The 21,180-nt window shown below is 41.9% G+C and overlaps 1 protein-coding gene across 1 annotated transcript in view; it reads left to right on the top strand.

Moving 5' to 3' along the window:
• Positions 1–20,491, top strand: part of LOC145889864 (uncharacterized) — a 69,652-nt gene extending 49,161 nt beyond the window's left edge. The window contains exons 97-129 of the mRNA XM_082980911.1: positions 40–159; positions 240–365; positions 617–766; positions 1,062–1,247; positions 1,821–1,949; positions 2,199–2,345; positions 2,407–2,499; positions 2,614–2,692; positions 4,254–4,453; positions 5,459–5,563; positions 5,960–6,136; positions 6,404–6,604; positions 7,672–7,825; positions 8,208–8,338; positions 8,406–8,564; positions 8,915–9,124; positions 9,183–9,267; positions 9,572–9,714; positions 10,835–10,951; positions 11,259–11,495; positions 11,845–11,989; positions 12,291–12,451; positions 12,869–13,004; positions 13,555–13,775; positions 14,086–14,297; positions 14,788–14,935; positions 15,161–15,256; positions 15,509–15,631; positions 16,154–16,387; positions 16,617–16,811; positions 18,284–18,435; positions 18,701–18,867; positions 19,814–20,491. Coding sequence (XP_082837037.1) covers positions 40–159; positions 240–365; positions 617–766; positions 1,062–1,247; positions 1,821–1,949; positions 2,199–2,345; positions 2,407–2,499; positions 2,614–2,692; positions 4,254–4,453; positions 5,459–5,563; positions 5,960–6,136; positions 6,404–6,604; positions 7,672–7,825; positions 8,208–8,338; positions 8,406–8,564; positions 8,915–9,124; positions 9,183–9,267; positions 9,572–9,714; positions 10,835–10,951; positions 11,259–11,495; positions 11,845–11,989; positions 12,291–12,451; positions 12,869–13,004; positions 13,555–13,775; positions 14,086–14,297; positions 14,788–14,935; positions 15,161–15,256; positions 15,509–15,631; positions 16,154–16,387; positions 16,617–16,811; positions 18,284–18,435; positions 18,701–18,867; positions 19,814–19,929 — 5,055 coding nt within the window. The 3' untranslated portion in view covers positions 19,930–20,491. The remainder of the gene's footprint in view (positions 1–39; positions 160–239; positions 366–616; positions 767–1,061; positions 1,248–1,820; positions 1,950–2,198; positions 2,346–2,406; positions 2,500–2,613; positions 2,693–4,253; positions 4,454–5,458; positions 5,564–5,959; positions 6,137–6,403; positions 6,605–7,671; positions 7,826–8,207; positions 8,339–8,405; positions 8,565–8,914; positions 9,125–9,182; positions 9,268–9,571; positions 9,715–10,834; positions 10,952–11,258; positions 11,496–11,844; positions 11,990–12,290; positions 12,452–12,868; positions 13,005–13,554; positions 13,776–14,085; positions 14,298–14,787; positions 14,936–15,160; positions 15,257–15,508; positions 15,632–16,153; positions 16,388–16,616; positions 16,812–18,283; positions 18,436–18,700; positions 18,868–19,813) is intronic.
• Positions 20,492–21,180: the final 689 nt, after the last annotated feature.

Genomic DNA, 21,180 nt, shown 5'->3' with positions numbered 1-21,180 from the left:
GGGTTCGAGTATTTACCGGCAATTTTAAATATTTCGCAGGATGTCGTAAACAACATTGAGACGCTGTCCGCCGAAAAGTTCGAAGAAAACCTCGAAGCTATTTCTGACGTCACCACGCAGCTCTCCAGCGCACTCAAGCGGGAGAACGAACGGAAAGAGGTTTGTGTTTTTGACAAACGAGCATTTTTGTCACCTTAAGCAAAATAATCAAAACTTTCTGGCTGTGTTCTTTTTCAAAGGCCGTGCAAGCGGAATTAAGTCCTGTGTTGCCACCGGAAGTGCTCGCCATTCTCACTGAGAATGACCTGGAGGAGAGACTACAGGAGGACAAGACTCACACCAGTTATAGCAAGCTGGTTGAATCGGTAAGCACTTTACAGTTGGCTCAGGTAATAAATTCCGTTTTCATCGGAATAAAACTTTCATTTAAAACGTGTTTAAACAATGTTTGTTGATAAGTCAAAATGCGGTTTAGTCAGAGCACCAAGTAGCTTAAAATGTTTTTCTCAGGCTAATATTACAATTGCCCAAGATTTTCTACACATATATGGAGTCCTAGCTGTTGATAAATGCGTTAAAAAGACAACTTTTTAGTTTAACAAATGCTTGTTTTTAGGTCCGTAGCTTCCTCAAAAAACTCCAGCTAGAAGAATCTCGTCGCGAGGAACGTTTGCGTGACGTCGTCGATGCTCGTGACGTAGTCGCAACGGCAAACTCACGTGAGGCAGTTGAGAATCGCTACCAGCAAGCACGCAAGAAAATACAGGCAAGAAGAAATTGATACGCGTATTCTTTTCGTGTGTGTTTGTTTGGAGTCTCCGTCAACACACCTTAAGAGAATAATTACCCTTTTTAGAAGCGCTTGGTTTATTTTTTGATTAAAACACATTTTTTTCGTTAATTGGTGTTGAAAGCAATACTTTGGCGTTATTTCATCTCCCACTTCGCTTTACATGGCCCAATAACCCTAAATCTACACAGTTACGCAAGCGAAATGACTGAGTACTTCACCAAACGTATTGCAAGACACAACCAAACCAATTTCTCGCGTTATTCCTCAGACTGAATTGCTGAACCATCTCGAAGCGAGGGTGGAAACGATTGACCTTGACCTCGCCGCTCTCGAATACAACAGGGATTTATCCGAACTTCTTACAGTGGAAGCTCGCCACGTGCTTCGCGGGTCGGCCCTTGTTGCTGGAGATTACGAAACTGTTATGAGTGGAATATACGGGGACGACGTGCAGGTAGGAACGATTGTTGCGCGTCATTCCTATGGCTTGTATTCGTATTTGTTTTCACGGACTTGACCCGCATCTGATGTCAGTCTATGTAAGATAGTTGACCTGCTGTGATAAATAGGTGGCATAACAGGAAATGAGAGTGCGATTTTCCGCCAGCTGGCGTCGTTTACATCGGTTGTTTTTCAACCTTTTCCATTTGCGGGTCGATAAAAGTTTAAAATGACTTTAACGGTCCGGCGATTTAAATAAACCGCGAAAATGTAGTAAACAGAACAAATTGCTACATGAGAATATTTAATGAGGTAAAGTATGCACTTATGCATCGGAAGAATTATATTTCATGTGATACTTGCTGGTTTGATGAACTGTAAAAAAATTAACGCGGACCGGCTGTTGGCAAACACTAGTCATAATCGTTTGCATTTGTATTCGCCGTTATGTAATTCATATGGCATTTGTTCTTTTCGAGAATACACTTGATTTTGTATATTATAAAAACACATTTTGGATATACAAATCGGGATCTTAGTCCCAATACAAAAATTAGGCAATTACAGCTTTCGCTTGTGGTTGCAGACCTCTGGACAAAGCGAAATGATTCCCCTTCTAAAGCAACTGATCGCCCTCCTCGAAAGCGGAATGCAGTTCCAACTTACACCAGAAATAATGTCAGTTCTGAAGCAGCCGCGGTCGGCCCAGCAGCAGGTAAGACGCTCCTACGAATATTCGTACATTCTGAATTCCTTTAAACAGCGCTTTTAAATCTAAATTTCAAAGCAAACATTCTTGTTGGTGCAAATATGCGGAAACACCTACGGTTACTGTAAAAAAATACTTAATCCACATTAACAGAAACTGCAGTTTTTAGGACCACCGAAGAAATTATAGCATGGCTATTTCGGTCCATGTCTCAAAATATCACTTCTTCTTGACACCGTTTTACAATCTTACCAGGCACAAGTAATGCAGATGATGCAAGCGGCCGTTCTCAAGCAGCAACAACAGCAACAGATGGCCCGCATGTCGGGAGATGGCGCCCAAGCGCATGCTGCTACTGTCCATGCTGCTGGAGGAACAGTAGCATCTTCGTCCTTATACGGGGTGCGTATTTGTTTGTTTTACAATAAGGTAGACTTTGTTTTAATGGCGATAAATGTGACAGACACCTGTGTCGGATTTGGCTACATCTGGCGGTCGTCAGACAGAAGGATTGCAGCAGGCTGGTGCCGCCACCGCGCGCCGTCTCACGATACAGGTAAACGCTATATAACGGTCTCCTAATCTCTTCGTACGTGTTTCGACTGTGACAATGACAGAACATATCGCACCTTTTGTGAATTAACAGCTAATGCTTTACTTTTGCCAATAGGAGCAAGGAATCGGATTTGGTCCCGAAGAGAGCGTAACGTTCCAGGATGGCGTCTCTACTCAGATGACTGGCAGGCAAGGTATGTATTGTGTCACTGTTTGGAGCAGGGGTGCGCTGGGTTTTTATTTGTGTCCTTTATCTGTCATTGACCCAATTTTTTTTAGTCACAAAAAATAAAAGCCGTTTCGGACACGATGTCCCAAAGGAAATTGACTGGTGGATTGTTCGAGCGTCTCGTCGGTAGACAAAAATGCCCTTTGTGTTGCCCCGGACGTCGTTTTTATAATTCTCGGCAAATTAAAATATAAAATCGTAAATGACCAAAATAAAAAAAAAAGAAAATGTCCTAAATTTTTGCTGGCATTTCGGTCATTTGACAGAAAATTATTTTTATCGAAAAAAAACTCAGGGTGCGAGATATGTTTGTGGGTGGTGCGGGGTTCTGAGTTGTTAGGTTTGGTTACATCAACACTTAACTGTATCTTTGGATGTTAATGGGAAGTGTGGAAACGAATAGTGAATTTAAAAGAGTGCTAACCGGGAAAATAGTTAAGAATCACTCATCTTGAGTTTGTCGTTGCGAATATGGAGTCATGACTATTGGAAATGAAATATTGCGTGCAGTGCTAGTTCCCCAATCTTTTCATCCCTCCATAACTGTTAAAAAGAACTACAATCTCCTTTCCGGTAAACGATCACTGCCTCACTGAAAACCAAAAACGACAGTTTCGATTATGTATGCAACTCATCGGGGCATAGCCACCGCTAACTATCTATACCGACTGGAAAAAACCACGCGGAACCAAATTACCTCTACTGTATGTTGTGCGTTTGTATGTGTGTGGTAAGTAGGCGGCATTTTACGCATGGCGAAACACGTGTTTCTCTTTTCGCTGTATCGTATAGCGTGACGTCAGAAACATTATTTAAGCTTTGAGTGGGCGCCGTTACTTGCAACATCTCATTCTTGTGTTTGGCATGTATTAAAATAGGCTTACCTCCTTGATCATTGACATTTCGAAGGGTATTTTTTTAGCTTTGACCCTACCACTCTAATTCGGGTTTAACTGGTTCGCCGGAAAATTTCCCTTACCGATTTTCGACTGGATTTGTAGATTTTCGAGGGGGCGGCGGAGTGAAAACGCGACGCAATCGGAATATCCCATGCAATTATCTGCAAATGTACAAACTCGGCGTATTTTTGGCTTTGAAAAAAATAGTGCAGAAGTAGTCGGTTCCGCACTCACACGAAATTGAATTGAAGTCGAGCCAAAATATTGTGAACAAATTGAAATCGAAAGCGTTGACATATTGTATTGATCAATGTATGTTGTCTGTGTTTGTTACTTTGTATGAAATCCGAACGGCGGCTATTGAATTCTAAAACGCTCACTACTATCGATTAAAATATTACGTAGAGTATATAGAACTATATAAATATGTACTGGACTCTTCCGTCTGTCTTTATGGGGAACAAAGTCTTGGTATCTGATTTTGTATAAATCATTTGTCTTTCTGTTGTTTCTGATATACATATTTCCCCTACAATTCGGTATCATCAGTATCACGTACAATATACGTGAATTTATATCTGAACAAGAAACATATGTATTGTAATAATTTTCTCCATTACCATGCAGGCGCGGGTAAGGGTAAGGGCAAAGCAATGAGTCGCGCTGAGCTCATGAAGAGATTAAGCAGCAGGCGGCTACTGGAGGGCGCCATGGAGCAGGGTGATGAGACAAGTTCAGATATTCGTGCCATGATGGAACGCCACGCTATGGAGATCGCACGCCTCGAAAACGAGCTCAGAAGTGAAGAGATATCCAAGATAAACGAGGTGGGCTGGAATTGGTTTGTGTTGGTAATTATTAAAATATCCATACTTTCATGACGTCCCTGTGTTGAAACACATAATCCCAGAAAAAATAAAATATCACGAATCCATAATCATTTTCCTTTGTCAACCGCGCATTTTTGCATTTTCCGATTTTCGAACATTGTTGATAAATAAGGATTATTTTTCAGCTACTATTTTTAGGTTGCCCATCGATGGTAGCCCTGAAAATATAAATGTCGCAACATGTTATCAGTAAAGGCATTCCCCCTTTTTCCTATACTCACAAAACACCACCTATTTGCTAACCGAACCAGAATGGCTTTGTCTGACAAATGATGTCATATATTGTAAGCAGTACAGAAACTGTGCACACAGTGGTGCTGGAATTTGTGAAGAAATTGTTGAATAGATCCGAAACTCGTTCAATAGTAAGGGTTGGGCTACACCACGAAACACAAATACGTCAAAGGTATTAACAAAATAACCGCAGTCTGATACCACCTGCCTACATAACTAGCAGGCTTGTAATACGTGAGTGGGTCCAAGGTTTCGGGAAAAAATGACACGTGCGTCACATGGATCTTGTGATCCGAAGGAGGAGGAACTTGACCTTAGTTGGTTTCCCTGTGATGTAACCTTTTTTACATCATGTTGTAACCTTTTTTACATCATGTGATGTAACCTTTTTTACATCATGTAATCTTGATAATGCGTCCAGTGGTTATTCTTAGATGTTGTAATAGTGGCTGGAAAGATTTCCACCGCAAATCCGCGGGATGTTTAATGATTTATTCATGTGTTCCAGCTCCTTTCCCAACTTGCGGTAAAGTGGCTTGTTGCGTTTTGTTAATATTTAAACAACAATTATGTTGTGGCGTTGATAACGACTCCTGATTAATACTTCAACGCTCTGGAATTAGAATTCCACTTGTTAGGGGGAATCACACCTGTCGTTGAGGCGACATCTGGTAGTTTCTGTTTACAAATTGTCTCCCTTTTTGACAGATTATTTCCGACATCGAGAAGAAGAAAGAAGCTCAAATGACAAAACTCAAGTCGGAGCTTGTGGAAAAACTGAAGGCGTGCACCACCGACGAGGAGAAACAACAGGTGGCGTATAGATGACGTCAACTACTTTCGTATATGGGAATCTTTAATATCATTGTATTGGTAACATCGTTCAGGCCGCTCGACTCATATATCAAGTAGAAAACCTGATCGGGTTTTCCTCAGTACGACGTCTGGGTTCGGTGTTGTTGAGCAAACAGAAAATTAATATCAATGCATTTTGGGGGTTATTGAAAGATTTAAACTCCCATTAAAATGTGCGTTTCACGAGCACGACATTAGTGTTTTCTTTCGGTTTGCTCTCTCTACTTATACCAAGACATATTCTCCGCAACTTTGGGGTTTACTTCACTTATCCTAATGCAACATCGGTCGACATCAACTCGCAAAATTTCATCACCCGAAATAACGATCCCGTTTTCCCGCCATTTCACGCAGGTGATGCTGGAGTACGCCAACAAAATGAGGGAGGTGAGCGACAACCTGGAGAAGGAAAAGCAAACTCGCCTTGCCGATCTGCGCAAGAAGCTGGCCAAGGAGCGCCAGCGACGCAAGCGCGAACTTTACAAGAAACACATCAACGAAGCCCAACAAGCCGGACTCGATCCAGTCAAAGTATGTGTTGTGTTTGTGATAATACTTTGGTGATATTTGTTGTGTACTGGGTTACCATCTCCGATGCTTAACTATAAGACAAGTCGTTTTTCTATGGCGTCTGTAAACTCGCCTTTGCTTTCTTCGCTATAACATCCGAACACCAAATATTTAAAAGTTGTTTTCTTTTCCCCGAAAGTTTTTAATCTCCAAGCTTAGTTTTTCAAAAAAATAAAAAATTTCGCACACCGAAAACTCCTTTCCCATCGACTCCCTGTTTTCCTGCAGGTGGTGACCGACATCCTGGAGGAGAACGAGGACGAGTTGAACAAGGATCTACTCCTCCTCGCCCAGCAGCAGGAGAAGCTCCTCGCCGAGCTGAGACAAGCGTACGCGGATGAGGAAGGGGATGGCGATCCTGAGGAAAGAAAAGCGAGGCTTAACGCAGACATGGAGGCCAGAATCCGGGCTCTTAATGCTGGGAGAGCGGTTAGTATTTGTTCGTTTTCTTGGACAATAAATTATGGATTACTTGAGGGTGATTGCGTGGAGCTCCGTGATTTGTTACTTGATGGTTTCAATGAACTTCTGTGGGGCGTTCTAATGTATTTTTGTGACAGCACGTGCTATGTTACAAGGCAAAAATCATTATCGACGCTGGGCTGGTCCGCGACTTCGTAATTAAATCTCTTAGTCATTAATGAAAATTGACAAAAACCCGGTTAACCTTCATGTTAAGCAAAGAGCCCTGAAACTCTGTGTGGTGAACCCTCTCCTCGTGCGTTTGATTAAGTAAGTTTTTCCTTGCGATTGACTAGATTCGAGAATATCCTATTTGTGTTCCGGTTGTTTGAACTCGAAACACATTGAGTCACCGACAGTTGCTTACCTCACATAGTAAAAACTCCCCCCTTTACCAAATTACACAGACCGAAACAAAAACAACTTCTTTATCCCCCTTGAAAAAGTTCCAGAACAAATTCCAAGCGTTTCTTTCGGGCCAATAAATGATCTCAAACGATCTGTGCAAATTCGTAACTAGTTTTGATTGATGGCGTGACCGGGCTTCGAGGCAAAGCATCACGCATTTGTCACTCTTTGAATACTAAACATAAATATACAGTGATCAAAGCACTTTATACATATGTCTGTTATAAAACGGAGTGAAAATGGCAGTTCCAATTTTCCGCATGTTCTGGCGATTTTGAAAGAGCAAATTTAAGTCTTTATTGTCCATTGTAACTTCATTAAACACCCCTCTTTCAAACCCTTACATGCTTAAAAGCTCTTTGTATACCAAACGTAAATCTACATCGACCACATAAAAGCACTGTAAACATATGTCCGTTAACAAACCTTGAAAGGAGTCTTTCTTGTCTGTATGGACCAAGGGTGACGCTTGGCACCGAAAACCTGAAGGTTACTCCAGCGTCTCCCTGCCCATACTCTTACATTCCCTATCTCCTTTCATTACTGAAATACTTAGGGCAAAATAAACCAATGAATGAATATAACTTCGATTAATACCCCTCTTTCAAACCCTTGCATGATTAAAGGCGCCTCTGGTGAGCGACAGCAAAATGGAAGAACTTCTGGAGGCTGGAGAAGACGGAGATCGGATGAAGAGCCTCCGAGCCAACATGAAAGATCGAATGAAGGCGAGAAGAGCGCAGAGGAAGAGCACGAGACGAGAATCTCTGCTTGAGCAAGGTGAGAAATTAACTCTCAAAAATAACCTTGTTTTAGATAAGGTGTCAACTTGCATTTGTGGAAGTAAATTGCGACATGATATTAACCGAGGAATATTTAGGATTAGGAACATAACGTTTTTGTAAATCTTCAATACAAACAAAATAGCCAATGCAATAGTCGAGAATTTCATGTTACAGACGTTTCGATTGTTGTATACGATAATCATTTTCCATATTTAGGATGTTATAACGTGTTAATATGTACCATAAGGTTTCTACGATGGTGAAGTTACAAAGTCCAAGGTTCCTTTGCATCTATAATGCTTATTTGTGCAATATTTTCTATTAGTGCAACAAATGCGTATACACAAATACATGTAATGTTGTTTCGTTGTCAACAGCTACAGGCAACGACGGTTCCGACAAGCTGTTGTCGCCCAACGAGGCCCAACTGGTTGAAGCCGGAGTAAGACAGGGCGAAATGGACGCGGAAAACCAATTGGAAGAGGTCGTCTTCTCCGCCCTGCAAGAGGTAAACCGGTTTTGAGAACAATCTCATTAAAAATAGAACTAGAGCAAACTTTGTGCGATTTCTGAAGGTGGAGATGGATTCGAACGAGGCGAGACAGATGGAAATCCTCCATCAAATGATGCAGAACTCGGATGTGGATGCAGATGAGAGGGATCGACTTTTGGCCGAATTCCAAAAGGGTTCCGATGACATGAAGAATAAAATATCGGCCGAGAGAGGGCAGCAGGTAATTTTGCGATTTGTATTTGTTGTCAAAGCGAATCCCAGGATAGAAACGACGTCTAACAGATCAGTACTTTCATGTCCTAGTAACATGCCTACATAAAAGTTGATATGTAAATTCGTCGCCTCCAAAGGATTATTTAACGTACGGCATTCACAAACTTGTAGGAAAGGTTTCAAAGGTAATTCTAGGCGATACCACCATCACCTATAAGAATGTAAGGATATACGAGTATTCCATAAAATAATTAGGTTAAAATATAACCGAACTCATCATCGGTTAGCAAAAAAAAATTCCATTTTTGTCACAAAAATTCGCGTAAACATTATCCTACACCTCACTTTACTACGCAGAGAGACAAGATCTTGGCTCGGCTGGAGGCGCGCAAGAAGATGAAGGAAGAGCTGTCCAAGGAGAAGGCAGTCGCAAAACAGATGCGTCTCGCTGCAAGAAGGAAATCGGCAGGAGAAGCTTTGCCAGAATCTGCACTTGAGGTCATCCAGAAACTGGAGAAAATGGATGAGCGGGTCGAAGGGGAAAGTGAGAGACTCGTCGAGGCGCAGGTACTGTAAATTATTACCGTGTGAGTTAAAGGACTAAATGGGAGTTGATGTTGTTAAGGTTGAGGAGCTTGCCAAGCTGGAAGCTCTTCATATTCGGGAACAACGTTTGTTGGACGAAGAGATGAAGAATGCAGAAGAAAAACGTGAGTTCATAGCGGCATAAAAAAATTGCGTAGATTTTCTCGAAAATAGTTTTGCCACGTGTGTTCAAAATTACTTTATTACCACGCGGCCAAAAATACAAATCGTCTATCTTCCATACATTTATTGTGACTTCCTGCTCTGCGTGCTTAGTTTTGTTAACATTTTCCTTTTTTCTAATAAATACCGCCGCTACATTTGGTTGTGAAGAAGTGCATGGGGTTATGACGAGTATATGTCGTCAATAGTTCATCAATATAATTCTAAATAACCCAACATATCTTGCTGAAATTCGTTCGTCTACAGTGGCCCAGGAGATCTCGTCTCGTAGTGCTGAACAGGCGCAACTGCAGTTGGCGGCAGCTGCCAGTCGGGCACAGAACGAAGCCCAAGAACGCAACCTGAGTGAAAAACAAACCCAGAAGTTGATCAAGGAATACCAGAAACAGGTAATTTTGTTTGAGAAAGGGCGGAAACTCATGCTGTGTGGTTTCACTGTTAAATCGAGTGGTATGTGGTGGTATTTGATTTCGCATTAATTTCGAAAAGTCGTTTGTCTCGGGAATGTTACGCTTAGCAGATTGCTACCTCTTTGGAGCTCTAATTTAATTTAAGAATTTTTGCCTTATTTTAATTGAAACCCCCTAATAATTCTCTCGGAGATTTTAGTCAAAAAATGCTTTTTCAATTACGAAACGTCTGACCTTGACCACGGCCAAAATAAGACCAGGTAAAAAAAAACGTTAAAAGGGGAATGACTGGTACACAAAGAGCGCATTAATATACGTGGAAGTTTATGTGACCTTTGCCTTGCCCGAGGTAAATTAAAAACGGCTGCTCAGTCAACTTGTACATGGAACTTGATCCGAAGAATATTTGAACTGAAAGTGGCAATTCGACCCGAAAATCGATACTGAAAGGCGGTCTGTTTTGGGGTCCGTAAACACCCAATCGAAACTAGACATCTGGGGATTATCACATCAACAACGCGAGTCTGTGCACTGACCCGACGCAGTGACCCCGGTACAGTCGTTGAACGATGCAACCCATGCCCTGAAAGACACGCACGCACTAAACCGTAGATAAACACCAGATTTCTTATCTTGTGTCTCGAAACGCTGTGCGCTCGCGGGCAGGTCTGCTCGTGGTTAAAATTAAACGTCTGTTGTTTACGCTGCCTTACGTTGGCTCTCGACGTGCCAATTTGTGGAGGTTCGTTCTGTGCGGTTCTCGTCTAGAACGTATAAGCGTGTTCCGTTTTTGGATTTGCGGAACGTCGTGCGTGCATAGTTTTCAAAGCGCACGGCTTCGTTAATCATGGCCTGGGAGGGCAAAGGCCAGGGCGAAATAAAGATTTACCGACCTGAGCCAGGTTTTCGCTCCGGTAATCCTTTTTGACACTGTTCCAATTTTAAGTTTTATCTATAAGTGGTAATTAATTCAGGAATGTACGATGTTGTGGTTTCGCTTTGATCGTAAACTTTCTCCTAATTTGAACTTCTGATGTTAAAGGGTAATTAACTCGGAAGAACTCCAGGTTCAAAAGTTGTGGAAATTTTTATATTTAAGGCCGAATCACTGAACTCGTCGCTGGCGAGCGAGAAGAAACGTCAAATGGAAGCAATGAAGGCGAAGATGAGGAAGAGACGAGAGGCCAAGGAACAACATCTTGGCGAGAAGCATCAGGTACGCAATAATTCAAACAAACTTGTCATATGCAGGTGTTTGGAGCAGCCATTATTTTCCCATTTTATCACACAGCGGTGCGGGTCCGCACTTTGCACCCAAATGTTAAACTTTTTTAAAATACCGTTACTGGTAAACATGAAAGCAAGTTCATAACCCGACTGTACATTCCAAAATTTATTGGACTGCTGCATTTGGCGCGCCCCGCGGCCTTCTGGCATGGAAATCGAAACTTGCCCCGTGGCCAGGTCCTTTTATACTCGTCATTCAAACCACAATGGTGTTATTTTGCAAAACCATCCTTTAGGCCGCTGTCGAGCAAGAAATGGTCGCGCTGAAGGCTCAGCGAGAAGCCGAAGCCTCGGCTAAAATGCGAGAACATGAGAAGAGCGCGGTGGCCGCGGCAGTGACGTCAGACGGTGACGTACCCCTGGACAACCTGGTGCGTGACGTGTTGCTACCCAGGCATCTACGTGAAATGGCCAGTTTGGCCGAAAGGTTGCAGCGCGAATTGGATGCCACAAAAGTCGACGCCAAATCCAAGGTTGGGATTCAAGCTTTGTGTTAAACTGGTCAACATTCCGTAAAACGCAACCTTTTAAAGCCAAACTACGATTAAGTAAATTTAATCTGAAATGCGATATAATTATATATCGACAGCCTGCCAGGGGCCTTTGGTTTTTAAATTGATCCATTTTTTTATTCTTCAATCACATTAATGATTATTTCCATCGGGAACATAATTTAAGGTTTCGTAAACTTTGGCAATATGGACTATGGTGTTCATCTTAAATAATTAAAGCGTCAGATGTAACTAACACGATATCCGTATCAAAGTAATTCTACAACAAGCATCTCCAAAACATCATCTTTAGCGGTTTGTAATGCTTCAGGTTGCTGCTGAACGCGGCGAACTTCGCGACCAACTGACCTCCCGCCATGAAGAAGAAGTAAAGGAGTTCCTGCTAAGTCATGCTGGCGAACCAGCCAATAAAGTGATGAAGATGAAGAAGAAATTGGAATCCAAACACGACAAAGGTTCGTGTTTCGGCGAGCTTGTGTGATTTGAAACGTCACATGTAGTATTTCCCAACTTGTAATTGTCACTGCTTTATTTGAATAAGTAATACTGACGTCGCCGAATTGTAGGGGAAATATGTATATCAGAAACAACAGAAAGACATAGAACTTGTTACAAAATCAAATACCAAGTCTTGTTGAATTTTGTCAAAAAGTTCATTAATATTTTACAAGCCGCACCTATGGCCGAAACGATACTAAATCTTAACTTAGAAATTTGTGCCTAAAATCCTAGAGTCCCAACACTTTCTTTTTGCAGAGCTCAGCGACTTCGACAAAGACACGGGAGATTTGGTTGCGACAGCAGTTAAGTCTGCATCCGCGTTACTGGCGATCGATCATGCCGAGAAAAAGTTGGAGTTGCGTGAATCTCACTTGAAGGAACTCGCTGATATCATGCGAAGTCTTGATCCCGAAGAGGTGAAACTCCACTTGTTTTGTAGCAAACGTCAATGTTACACAAATTATCTCAAAAAGGAAATATTATTGAAGCAGTAGAACCAATCATTGCATATGAGATGCAGAAAGTGCCACTGCTTTTCGGATTAATACCCCACGACAATGTGCAGCAAAAGCATTTACTTGCGGGATAACCTAAATGAACTGTTATAAAATAGACAACATAGTTTTTCTCAAGGAAACAAAATGGGAAACCCTTAGTCATAAACTTACTGACTTGCAAAATAAACCCCTTTATTCCAAAGGTTGTTGTTGCCACCTGGTCTTAACGAACTTGTTATACGTTACCAGCAGCCGTTTTGATGTGATTCTGTTAAAAGTAAGAATTAAATCGTAGATCGTAGATAATAAACAGGTGTGTCCTCCTCCTGAACGCAGGCTCTTGTTCACAAATACGGGGAAGACGCGGAGAGAGCGGCGGAGGATGCTCGGAGGTTCCGCGAGAAGAAGAAGCGGGAGATCGACGACAAGATTCAAAAACTTAAGGAAGAAAGTAGAAAGAAGGAGAAGAAAGGTGAGAGATCGACTGGGATGACATTGGTTGGATCTAGTTTTAAAATAAAATTGGCGAATGTTGCGAAAAAAACAGTTTTGATTGTTGCGACTGTTCTATTTTAATGATTTTATCATCAATTGAGTATAACATACGTCAATTATCTGCAGTTCGGCACCATTAGGCTTCCATATCTACGATTATTGTTAAAAATATAACACCCGAATGTTAACGCTATGGCGAATATCCACACGTTTTTAAACTGATAAGGGTCCGGGTCCTGTCGCGGAAACCTCTTCAATGTAATTCTAATAATTGCGTTGCCCATTAGATTTATAAATTTTCCCGAAAAGTGTACAAAGACTAAATTATAATTTGACCCGTTCCACTGGCTATTCTTTGCGTCGCATTAAAATCTAACCTCTTCTTATTGATGTTGTTTTACCTTGGCGGTACACTGACGCGTAGTATCCGGATGAATGTGCGTTGGATAGCAACCAAAATGTCGAGCGTAATAAAGTTTGTTGCCAGAAGAGCGTTTTGTGTAAATTCTACCCTCTTCTCGTTACAGCCAACAAACACATCTCTGACAAGGTGGACGCCCTGAGCAGGGAGCTATCGGACACTTCCATGAAGTTGCAACGTGAAGAGGAGGAGCGCTTGAACAGGAGCGCCGAGACGAGTGCGGAGGCAGCGGCTCGCAGGGAGCGCGAGATTCTTTCTTCTGACGTCTCACAAGACGAAAAGGAGAGGTTGCTCCAAGAGCATCGCGACAACGTGAAAAAGATGGAGGTTTGTAGCGGATTGTGTTCGAACTTGGTTCAAGCGTATTTAGTTCGTTCGGAAGAACCGACAGGGCATCATTGGAACGTCCATTGGTTTGAGAATGGGATAAAAATAAGTTTAAAAATCGAGCGTATATCTCAAATTAGAAGACTCTTAAAGTAATTCTGCATCGGTTTAACAAACAATTGGGTATTTTATTTAGAATCCACTTAATTGCATGAAATAAATAAAAATAAATCCGTATCGTCGTGTACAAATATCAGGTTCTTCCCTATACCAGTATAAACACTAATCTCTTCCAATAAATCAATGTTAGGCAAACCTTGCCGCCGAACGTCAGAGATCGAAGGACGAACTAAAGAGGAAGTTGGAGGAGAGGCGCAAACGCAAACAGGAGGAGCTCAGATCAAAAGCCATGATCAAGATCGACTCTGAGGAGGCAGATGCGATTAACAAGATCCTGGAGGAAGGCAAGAAGGAGATGGAGGAGACTGAGAAGGCGCTGATTGCTAAACAGGAAACCGCAAGGTTTGTGGACGAGTTTCATTTGTCCGATGATAATTGCTAGTATCATAGGACTACGTGTTGTGTTGAACACCGTCGGACTGCGCTGAATTTTTTAACGTATCTCAAAACTATATACTTTTCACATTACGTGGATTACTCCTAGCACAAAATGCACGTTCTTACCGTTATAAAGTATCTTTCTCCATCAATCTCTCATGTTTATGACATTTTAGTTTGTACTTTTTCCGGGCCGTGAACACTTCCTTGAAATTTTGCACAAAAAGTTGCAAAAAGAAAACCACTTTGTCCACGTTGTATGAGACATAAGCATTGTTGATTATTACGCCTTGTAACTGTTACTGGCATTGCTACAAAACTACTTTGCGTCTCGGTTTAGTGTCAGCAAAGCAGAACCCCCTTGAATAAATAGATTTTTGACGAAACATTATTTCGAAAATTAACTTTTTCAATGGCCCTACCTATACCATAACAATCAATACATTTTTTGCAGTTTGCGCAGTTCGGATTCGAGCTCGGATGAAGATGACGCTGCACCCGCCCCATATCATCAAACCAACGTCATCACCGGAATCCCAATGATGGCGGGACCAGTTCCGGCCGAATGGAGTCTCATGCTGCAAAAATCAGATTTCTTCAAGGTTGTAGATTTGTCTTGTGGGGAAATATACTAATGTTGTTGTTACTTGTATAAAACGTCTGTATGTGTAATGCGTGGAGTTAGTTTCGTTATGTTTCGTTCTTAGGTGTTACAAAATCCTACTGGTAAAGTTTATTTCGTGATATTCAAGCGTTTTTCATTCATATAAAGGGTTTATTGTACATTATAAAGTACTCAACAACTTTTGTGTGAAACAAAAACGCAGCAACTACAAGAGATGGAAGAACGATTGAAACTGTATCTGAAACCGGACGACGCAAAAGTGAAGGGATCAACGTCATCACCCTTCATCGACATACAGGTACGCACCGTCCGACATTTAACACTTAAGTAAAATGCCTTGAGCTGCGAATAGCACTGACAAGTTTAATCTTTTAAACCATCTCTGAGTTTCATTATTTACCCATCTCTGAGTTTCATTATTTAACCATCTCTGAGTTTCAAAATAAAAGGTCATAGACTGAAGCTAATCGTCTGCGATTCTTTTTATGTTTTTCTGTCTTCCGTAACAATTTAACTTATATACGATTTTACAAGTAAATTTGTGGTGTAGGACGCTCAGTGGTTGCTGAGTGGAAACCTGGTGCCGGCCGACTTGAACCAACTCTCTCCGAGCGAATTTGTCGTTTATCGGTTTGGTGTGTTCGTGACTAGAATGTTGCAGAATGTACTTGAGGTGAGAACGGCATCTGTGTACTGTAAATGTTATGTAATGTCGATGAAAAAACAATAAACAACACCGGATCGTTGAACCAAGCCACCCTGGTAGGCTGTCGATCGATACCGTATCTGTAGTAGCTGAGTAAATGTTATGTAATGTGTGACGTTTGAGCTGCTTCTGTTATTTTAATTTAAAAATGAAAACGTATTTTTACTGAAATATTTTGGTGAAGTATGGTACTGTTGTTTTAAACACTTCTGCGTTGAACCGGAGATAATTATTCCTACTTTTTGTTGTAAAATATAAATTAATTTGCTTCTATCTGTTGCGACCTGTTAAATATTCTTCCAAACAAACAGTGTGTAAACTGAATCACAATTATCACCGGTATGATGTAGAATCACGCAGCTGCACATATACTAAAGGACTCGACCCTTTTTGCACCAACAAACCCCTAAATACATATTTACATTCAAACTTAAACCACTGACATTTGCTAAAAAAACAGCTTCACAATTTTTTTTTAAACATGTTCAGATGCAAGAAGTCACGCTGCTGTTGGCAAACAACCTGCCAGAGAACAACTACGAACGTAACGCCTTCCGTCAGTCGTTCTTCTACCAACGAGCCAGGAACTTGTTGTTTGTGAGGGCCGATCGACTCTCTTCTGTGGGCGACTTTGTGATGGTGGTGGTCCACTGCATGTCGCACATTGCCGTGGGACAACTCGACGATGATACCGACCCCTACTTCCTGCGTGCATTCTACAAGGTCGGTGAAATCTGCAACAAACTGTCGAAATGCTCAAAGTACCTTGTCAGTTAGTTTCCATGAGGAGTTACCAGCGCTGTGCAAGGCACTCCATTAAGTCAGTTCCTTGCTATGGCGATACGATAATAAATTATATATGTCCCTGTGTGTTGGGAATATCATTTGTAGGCGGGGTGTGTACCCCCAAAAATAGGGGTAAAATGTGATAACTTTATCATTAAAACCATAGGCGCTCAAAGCATCGTGCGAAGACATGTTCTTCTCACGTGCTCGCGTCGCTAGCCAATCAGCGGCCGGCAAGGCTGGTGCTCTGGACGTGGCGCCTCTTGATTCGGCGAATGGTCTCGAGGAGAAACTGCATGTGCTTGACAACCTCATCGACGTTAACGTGTTCACACCGTTGTCAACCAACTTCACAAAACAGGTATGGAGTGTGTACGACTTTTGCTATTGATTTAGTCATTTCAGAGGCGGAGCATTTCAGAGGCGGTCTCACATTGGCCAGTTTAGGACACGTGCAGACATGTAAAATCCATGTAAAGTCGGAAAAATGCGGTTTCGTCTGGTTTATGTGGAAAAGAGCATGTTATGTTTATCAGAGTTTTATGCAAATTTTTATGGCAATAAGTTTGACGCGAAACTTCCGATTCCTTCACTCACAGACGTATGTAGGGGGAATGCGTTCTTACAGGGTCGAATGTCTCGGGCACGTATTATTACGTAAGGGCATCGACGTTATCCGTTAATGATAATAAAAGTGTAGGGCGAAGACAGATGTCTGGGGTTACAGTAAAAAGCGTGCTGCGTTTACAACCAAACGAGCTTTATATTTCTTGCCACCCGCTAGTAAGGGATTACTTTCAGTTTTTATCGGATTTTCCGCTTCGTCTGACGAGGTGCTTTCAACGGGGAGTTGTCGAATACGCGGTCCACATGGTTATTGTCCAAACACTTCCTTTTTCGCTTTCGTGTTGAGTTTTGTTCACAAACAAGCCTGAAACAGTGCGGACACTTATTGTCGTTTGAGGAAAATTCCAATGCGTTTCAGTTGTTTTCGATTGTGGCTCATTAAATTTGGCGTCGATGGACATGATATAAACTTTACATTTTTGTTTTATTCTTCGCGGTTCAGCCGAGGCCTTTTCACAAAAAAAATCGCTCACCAGTCGCACAAATGTAATACTCCCACGCGTTCACGCGTCGGGCGTCGACAAACCAAAGCCTTATCACCCCCCCAACACGTGGCTGCTTGCACAGAAGCTCTTTAACGACTTGTCCATATTTCGTCGATGTTACGTCAAACTTTTTCATTACGGCGAGCTCGAATATTTTGCGCCGAGCCGGCTCTTTCTCGGGCGTAATTTTCACCCTTTTTGTGCACATACTTGCAGTCGAGTGAACACTGCGGAGAAGCCCACCACCACGATTAACGTCATTCCGATGTCAAGTCGATACTCCCGCAGCGCGAACATACATGTTCGATACTTTATAGCCGTGTAGTTGGAAGCGAGACGATACTTTGCCGATAACAAATTTTGCAATTTAATTCAAAAAACAATGCCGTACTTGCCCTTTGTGCTGCATTTTTGCACAACTAAGTCTCAAGATCGACTTGATGTTTTGGTTTGTTTTGCACGTACAGTATGCAAGCACGTAAATAAATATGGATACCGGACACGCACAAAAACTATTTTGCCCCACAAGGCAAAAAAGCATATCAATTGCATTGTCGTAAACATCGTACATGGAACATGCGTCAGACGCGGTTTAATTAGTTGCATTCTTAAACCAACCTAAAAACGCCAACAGCAGCAGCAACAGCAGTCGCTTGTTACATAATCCAAGACCACAGCAGACGAAATCTTTCCGCCTTTACATATCTTCGCTTTTTTATAGAGCGTCCGCAACCGACTGGCCGCCTACGGAAAGTTTCGCGACGACAACACGCTTCGCCACTTGGTGGCTTCAAGAGTTCACCCCAGCAATGATGACGTGTTTATGGCAGAAAGACTTCGCCAGCTGCGTAATGCCGATGGGGCAGTGCAAAGGTATGGATATTTTACGTGATTTTCGGGTTTTGTCTGTAACTGCAGAAACAACACTTCCAAGAGGTATCGGCAGATAACACTCTTGCACAGTTTTCATGTTGGTATTTTCGAATTTAATCAGAACCACGTGACTACGAAGCAAATTACCCGTCACCAAAACGGACAAATTAGGAACCATTTAATGAACACATTGCTTTCATAGCTGTAAGAATCCATTTGTCAACGACAACACCAAATAATTAGCAATCCGCTTACATAACAACAGGCAACCGTTCGCGAGCAAGATGCCCCCGCGGTTGACCGATGCAAGAACGGTCATAAGAGGACAAGTGGCAAAACTACAGGAACGCCTCGATGCGGTTGACCGGGAGCTTCTGAAATGCATTGGGATGCAGGGGGAAATGACCGACGTTGGCGATAAAAAGAGCAAAGGTGAGCAAATTGGTGCCAACTGTATTGGATATCAACCGGGAATGTGGGAGTTTTTAGTCTAAGTTTGACCATTGCTGCATCAGGCGTGATCGGCATTTTCCCCAAACCACTGTTTAGCCACAGGTTTCTGATTTTTTGTTCTGTTATCCACAAAAGTAAGCATGCAAAACAGATGGGCGGTGAATTGATCAGACGCACTTGCCCCAGCCACAACCTTAGTCTGCAACATTGCTTTGATTGCCATTGTGGCATCAAGCGCGGTAATATGCTTCGATACAAGCCAAAGGGGCGTCAACGTAGTATTGTCAGCTCGTCTGTCCGCCCACTTACCAAACAAACACGTTTTGCGAACTGTGTAAAACCGTAGGCATGTGTTTTTTTAGTGAGTAAGATATACTTGATTTTTTGAATAATTTTATAAGGCGTAGGTTGTAAACACAATGCAGTGTTCCTCAAAAGGTAATGATGTATCGTCACAATTTTAAGGCTTTCCTATTCTCTCACCCCCATACGCATGCGCAAAAATAGAATCAGTGCCGAATTCCGCGCCCCTGACATTAACGGAATGGGGGCATAATAGCAAGGATGTCAACTTTCCTTGTGGGTTACGTTTGTTTATCCCACTCGGACTGTGGTTTATTTTTGGTTTATGTTGTACTGCATAGTGCGTAGGTTATACACAACCACACTAAATATGGGCCCGGTCCCAGAAAACATACAAAACATCTCTCCTCGAAATAGCGGTTGCGGGCCCGCCGAATCAGAGTACACATTCCAACGATTGAAGATAATGCAAACAGTCAGCGAATTTCTGTTTGCACAGTGGGTTTACTCGAACAACTAGGAACTCACGTTACTGCGTAGCAGCCACCTTCTCCTCACCTGAGTTTGCAGCAAGAAACCGGTGACGTTGACTTATTTTTACTTTTTTGTTATATTTATCTAGGCCAGCAAGTGCGTGGCAAGCAACTGACTTTGCTCGACGAAAGAAAGGAACATCTTCTCAGCCACGCAAATCACGCAAGGGCAGAAATCGACAAGAAAAAACAGCTTCTAACCTGAAAAGTTGTTGTTAAGTAATTGCCCAACATCACATCTTCGTAGAAACTGATTTTTTCTAGTACAATCATGTTTAATAGAAAGTATTGATATGGATTTGTAAACATGCCATATTACGTTAAATTCACTGTAAATTTTGGTACGACATGTGCAGTTTCAACGATTAAAATCAAGCATTACACACTGCACGCTTGACAGTAGCAATTTTTCGGCAGTCTATTTTCGCAAAACTATTATTCCCTTGTGTTGTGTGCTCTGCAGTTAAACAGCCTTGATCTGTGTTCACCCTCACTGTGTGCGTTATTGTAAAATCTTTTTAATCGAACTTTTTTTCAACGAACGAGTGCTCGCAAAAACTTTTTGTACCAACCTTCTATTTCTTTACATGCTGTAACGTATTATATCCGATTTTTGCGCACATTCTTCCATTTTGCACTACAACGCGATTCAACGTAGAGTCTCATAGATGTATTCACTGTCCACGCTTGACCGCCAATATCATCACTGTTAAGTCCCGTAGTGTGTACATTCCGATTGCGTAGCGTTTGCTTCAATAAACCCGAAGATATAATTTCCAGAGTTTATATGGGTATGTTGCACAAGGGGAGACAATTACAATTAAAGTCACCTGCACATGGAGCCACTGTTTCCACGTATCAGGTCTCATCAGTACAGCTTTGTGATCATTAGACAGTGGCCCTGTAGGCGGCTCACTTAAAACATGGTATGGGCTCTATTGCTTGCATAGAATTATTTGACTAAAGACATTTGGAATGTTTGCTCTCATCTTTCAGTGGTTGCAAACCAAAACAAGCTTTCCAGTAGTTAAAAAAAATGAATCAAGCAAATTAAAAATAAGTTTTGGTCAACAGGTGTGGAAAAAATTAAATCTAAATTATTGACATAGCAGCATGTTTGATCAAAAAATGTTTTCTAGAGCTGCATAGACTGAAATATATTTTCCATTTGTCTGAAAACCCTGTAGCCTTTTTTGCCATTGATTGTTTTTTAAAAACGCACGAGGATGCGAAAAATCAGCGAGGGCAGACTTCTGTCTTTAGTAATTGCCTCAACGCATGTCAAAATGCAATGGAAGCATTGGCTACATACTCCATATTGGTACATGGACACACGCGTTGTGAATGGTGCCACAGGTCAGCTTCGAAACAAATGATAACATTACTTTAAAAGCTGGCACGGTCGGCATGCAAAACGGCAGATGGGGAGTGCATCGCGCCCACGCGTACCAGACCT

This window comes from Ascidia mentula, chromosome 2 (genome assembly GCF_947561715.1).
Source record: "Ascidia mentula chromosome 2, kaAscMent1.1, whole genome shotgun sequence".
Classification (NCBI taxonomy): Eukaryota; Metazoa; Chordata; class Ascidiacea; order Phlebobranchia; family Ascidiidae; genus Ascidia; species Ascidia mentula.
This window is presented reverse-complemented; position numbering and strand designations above follow the sequence as displayed.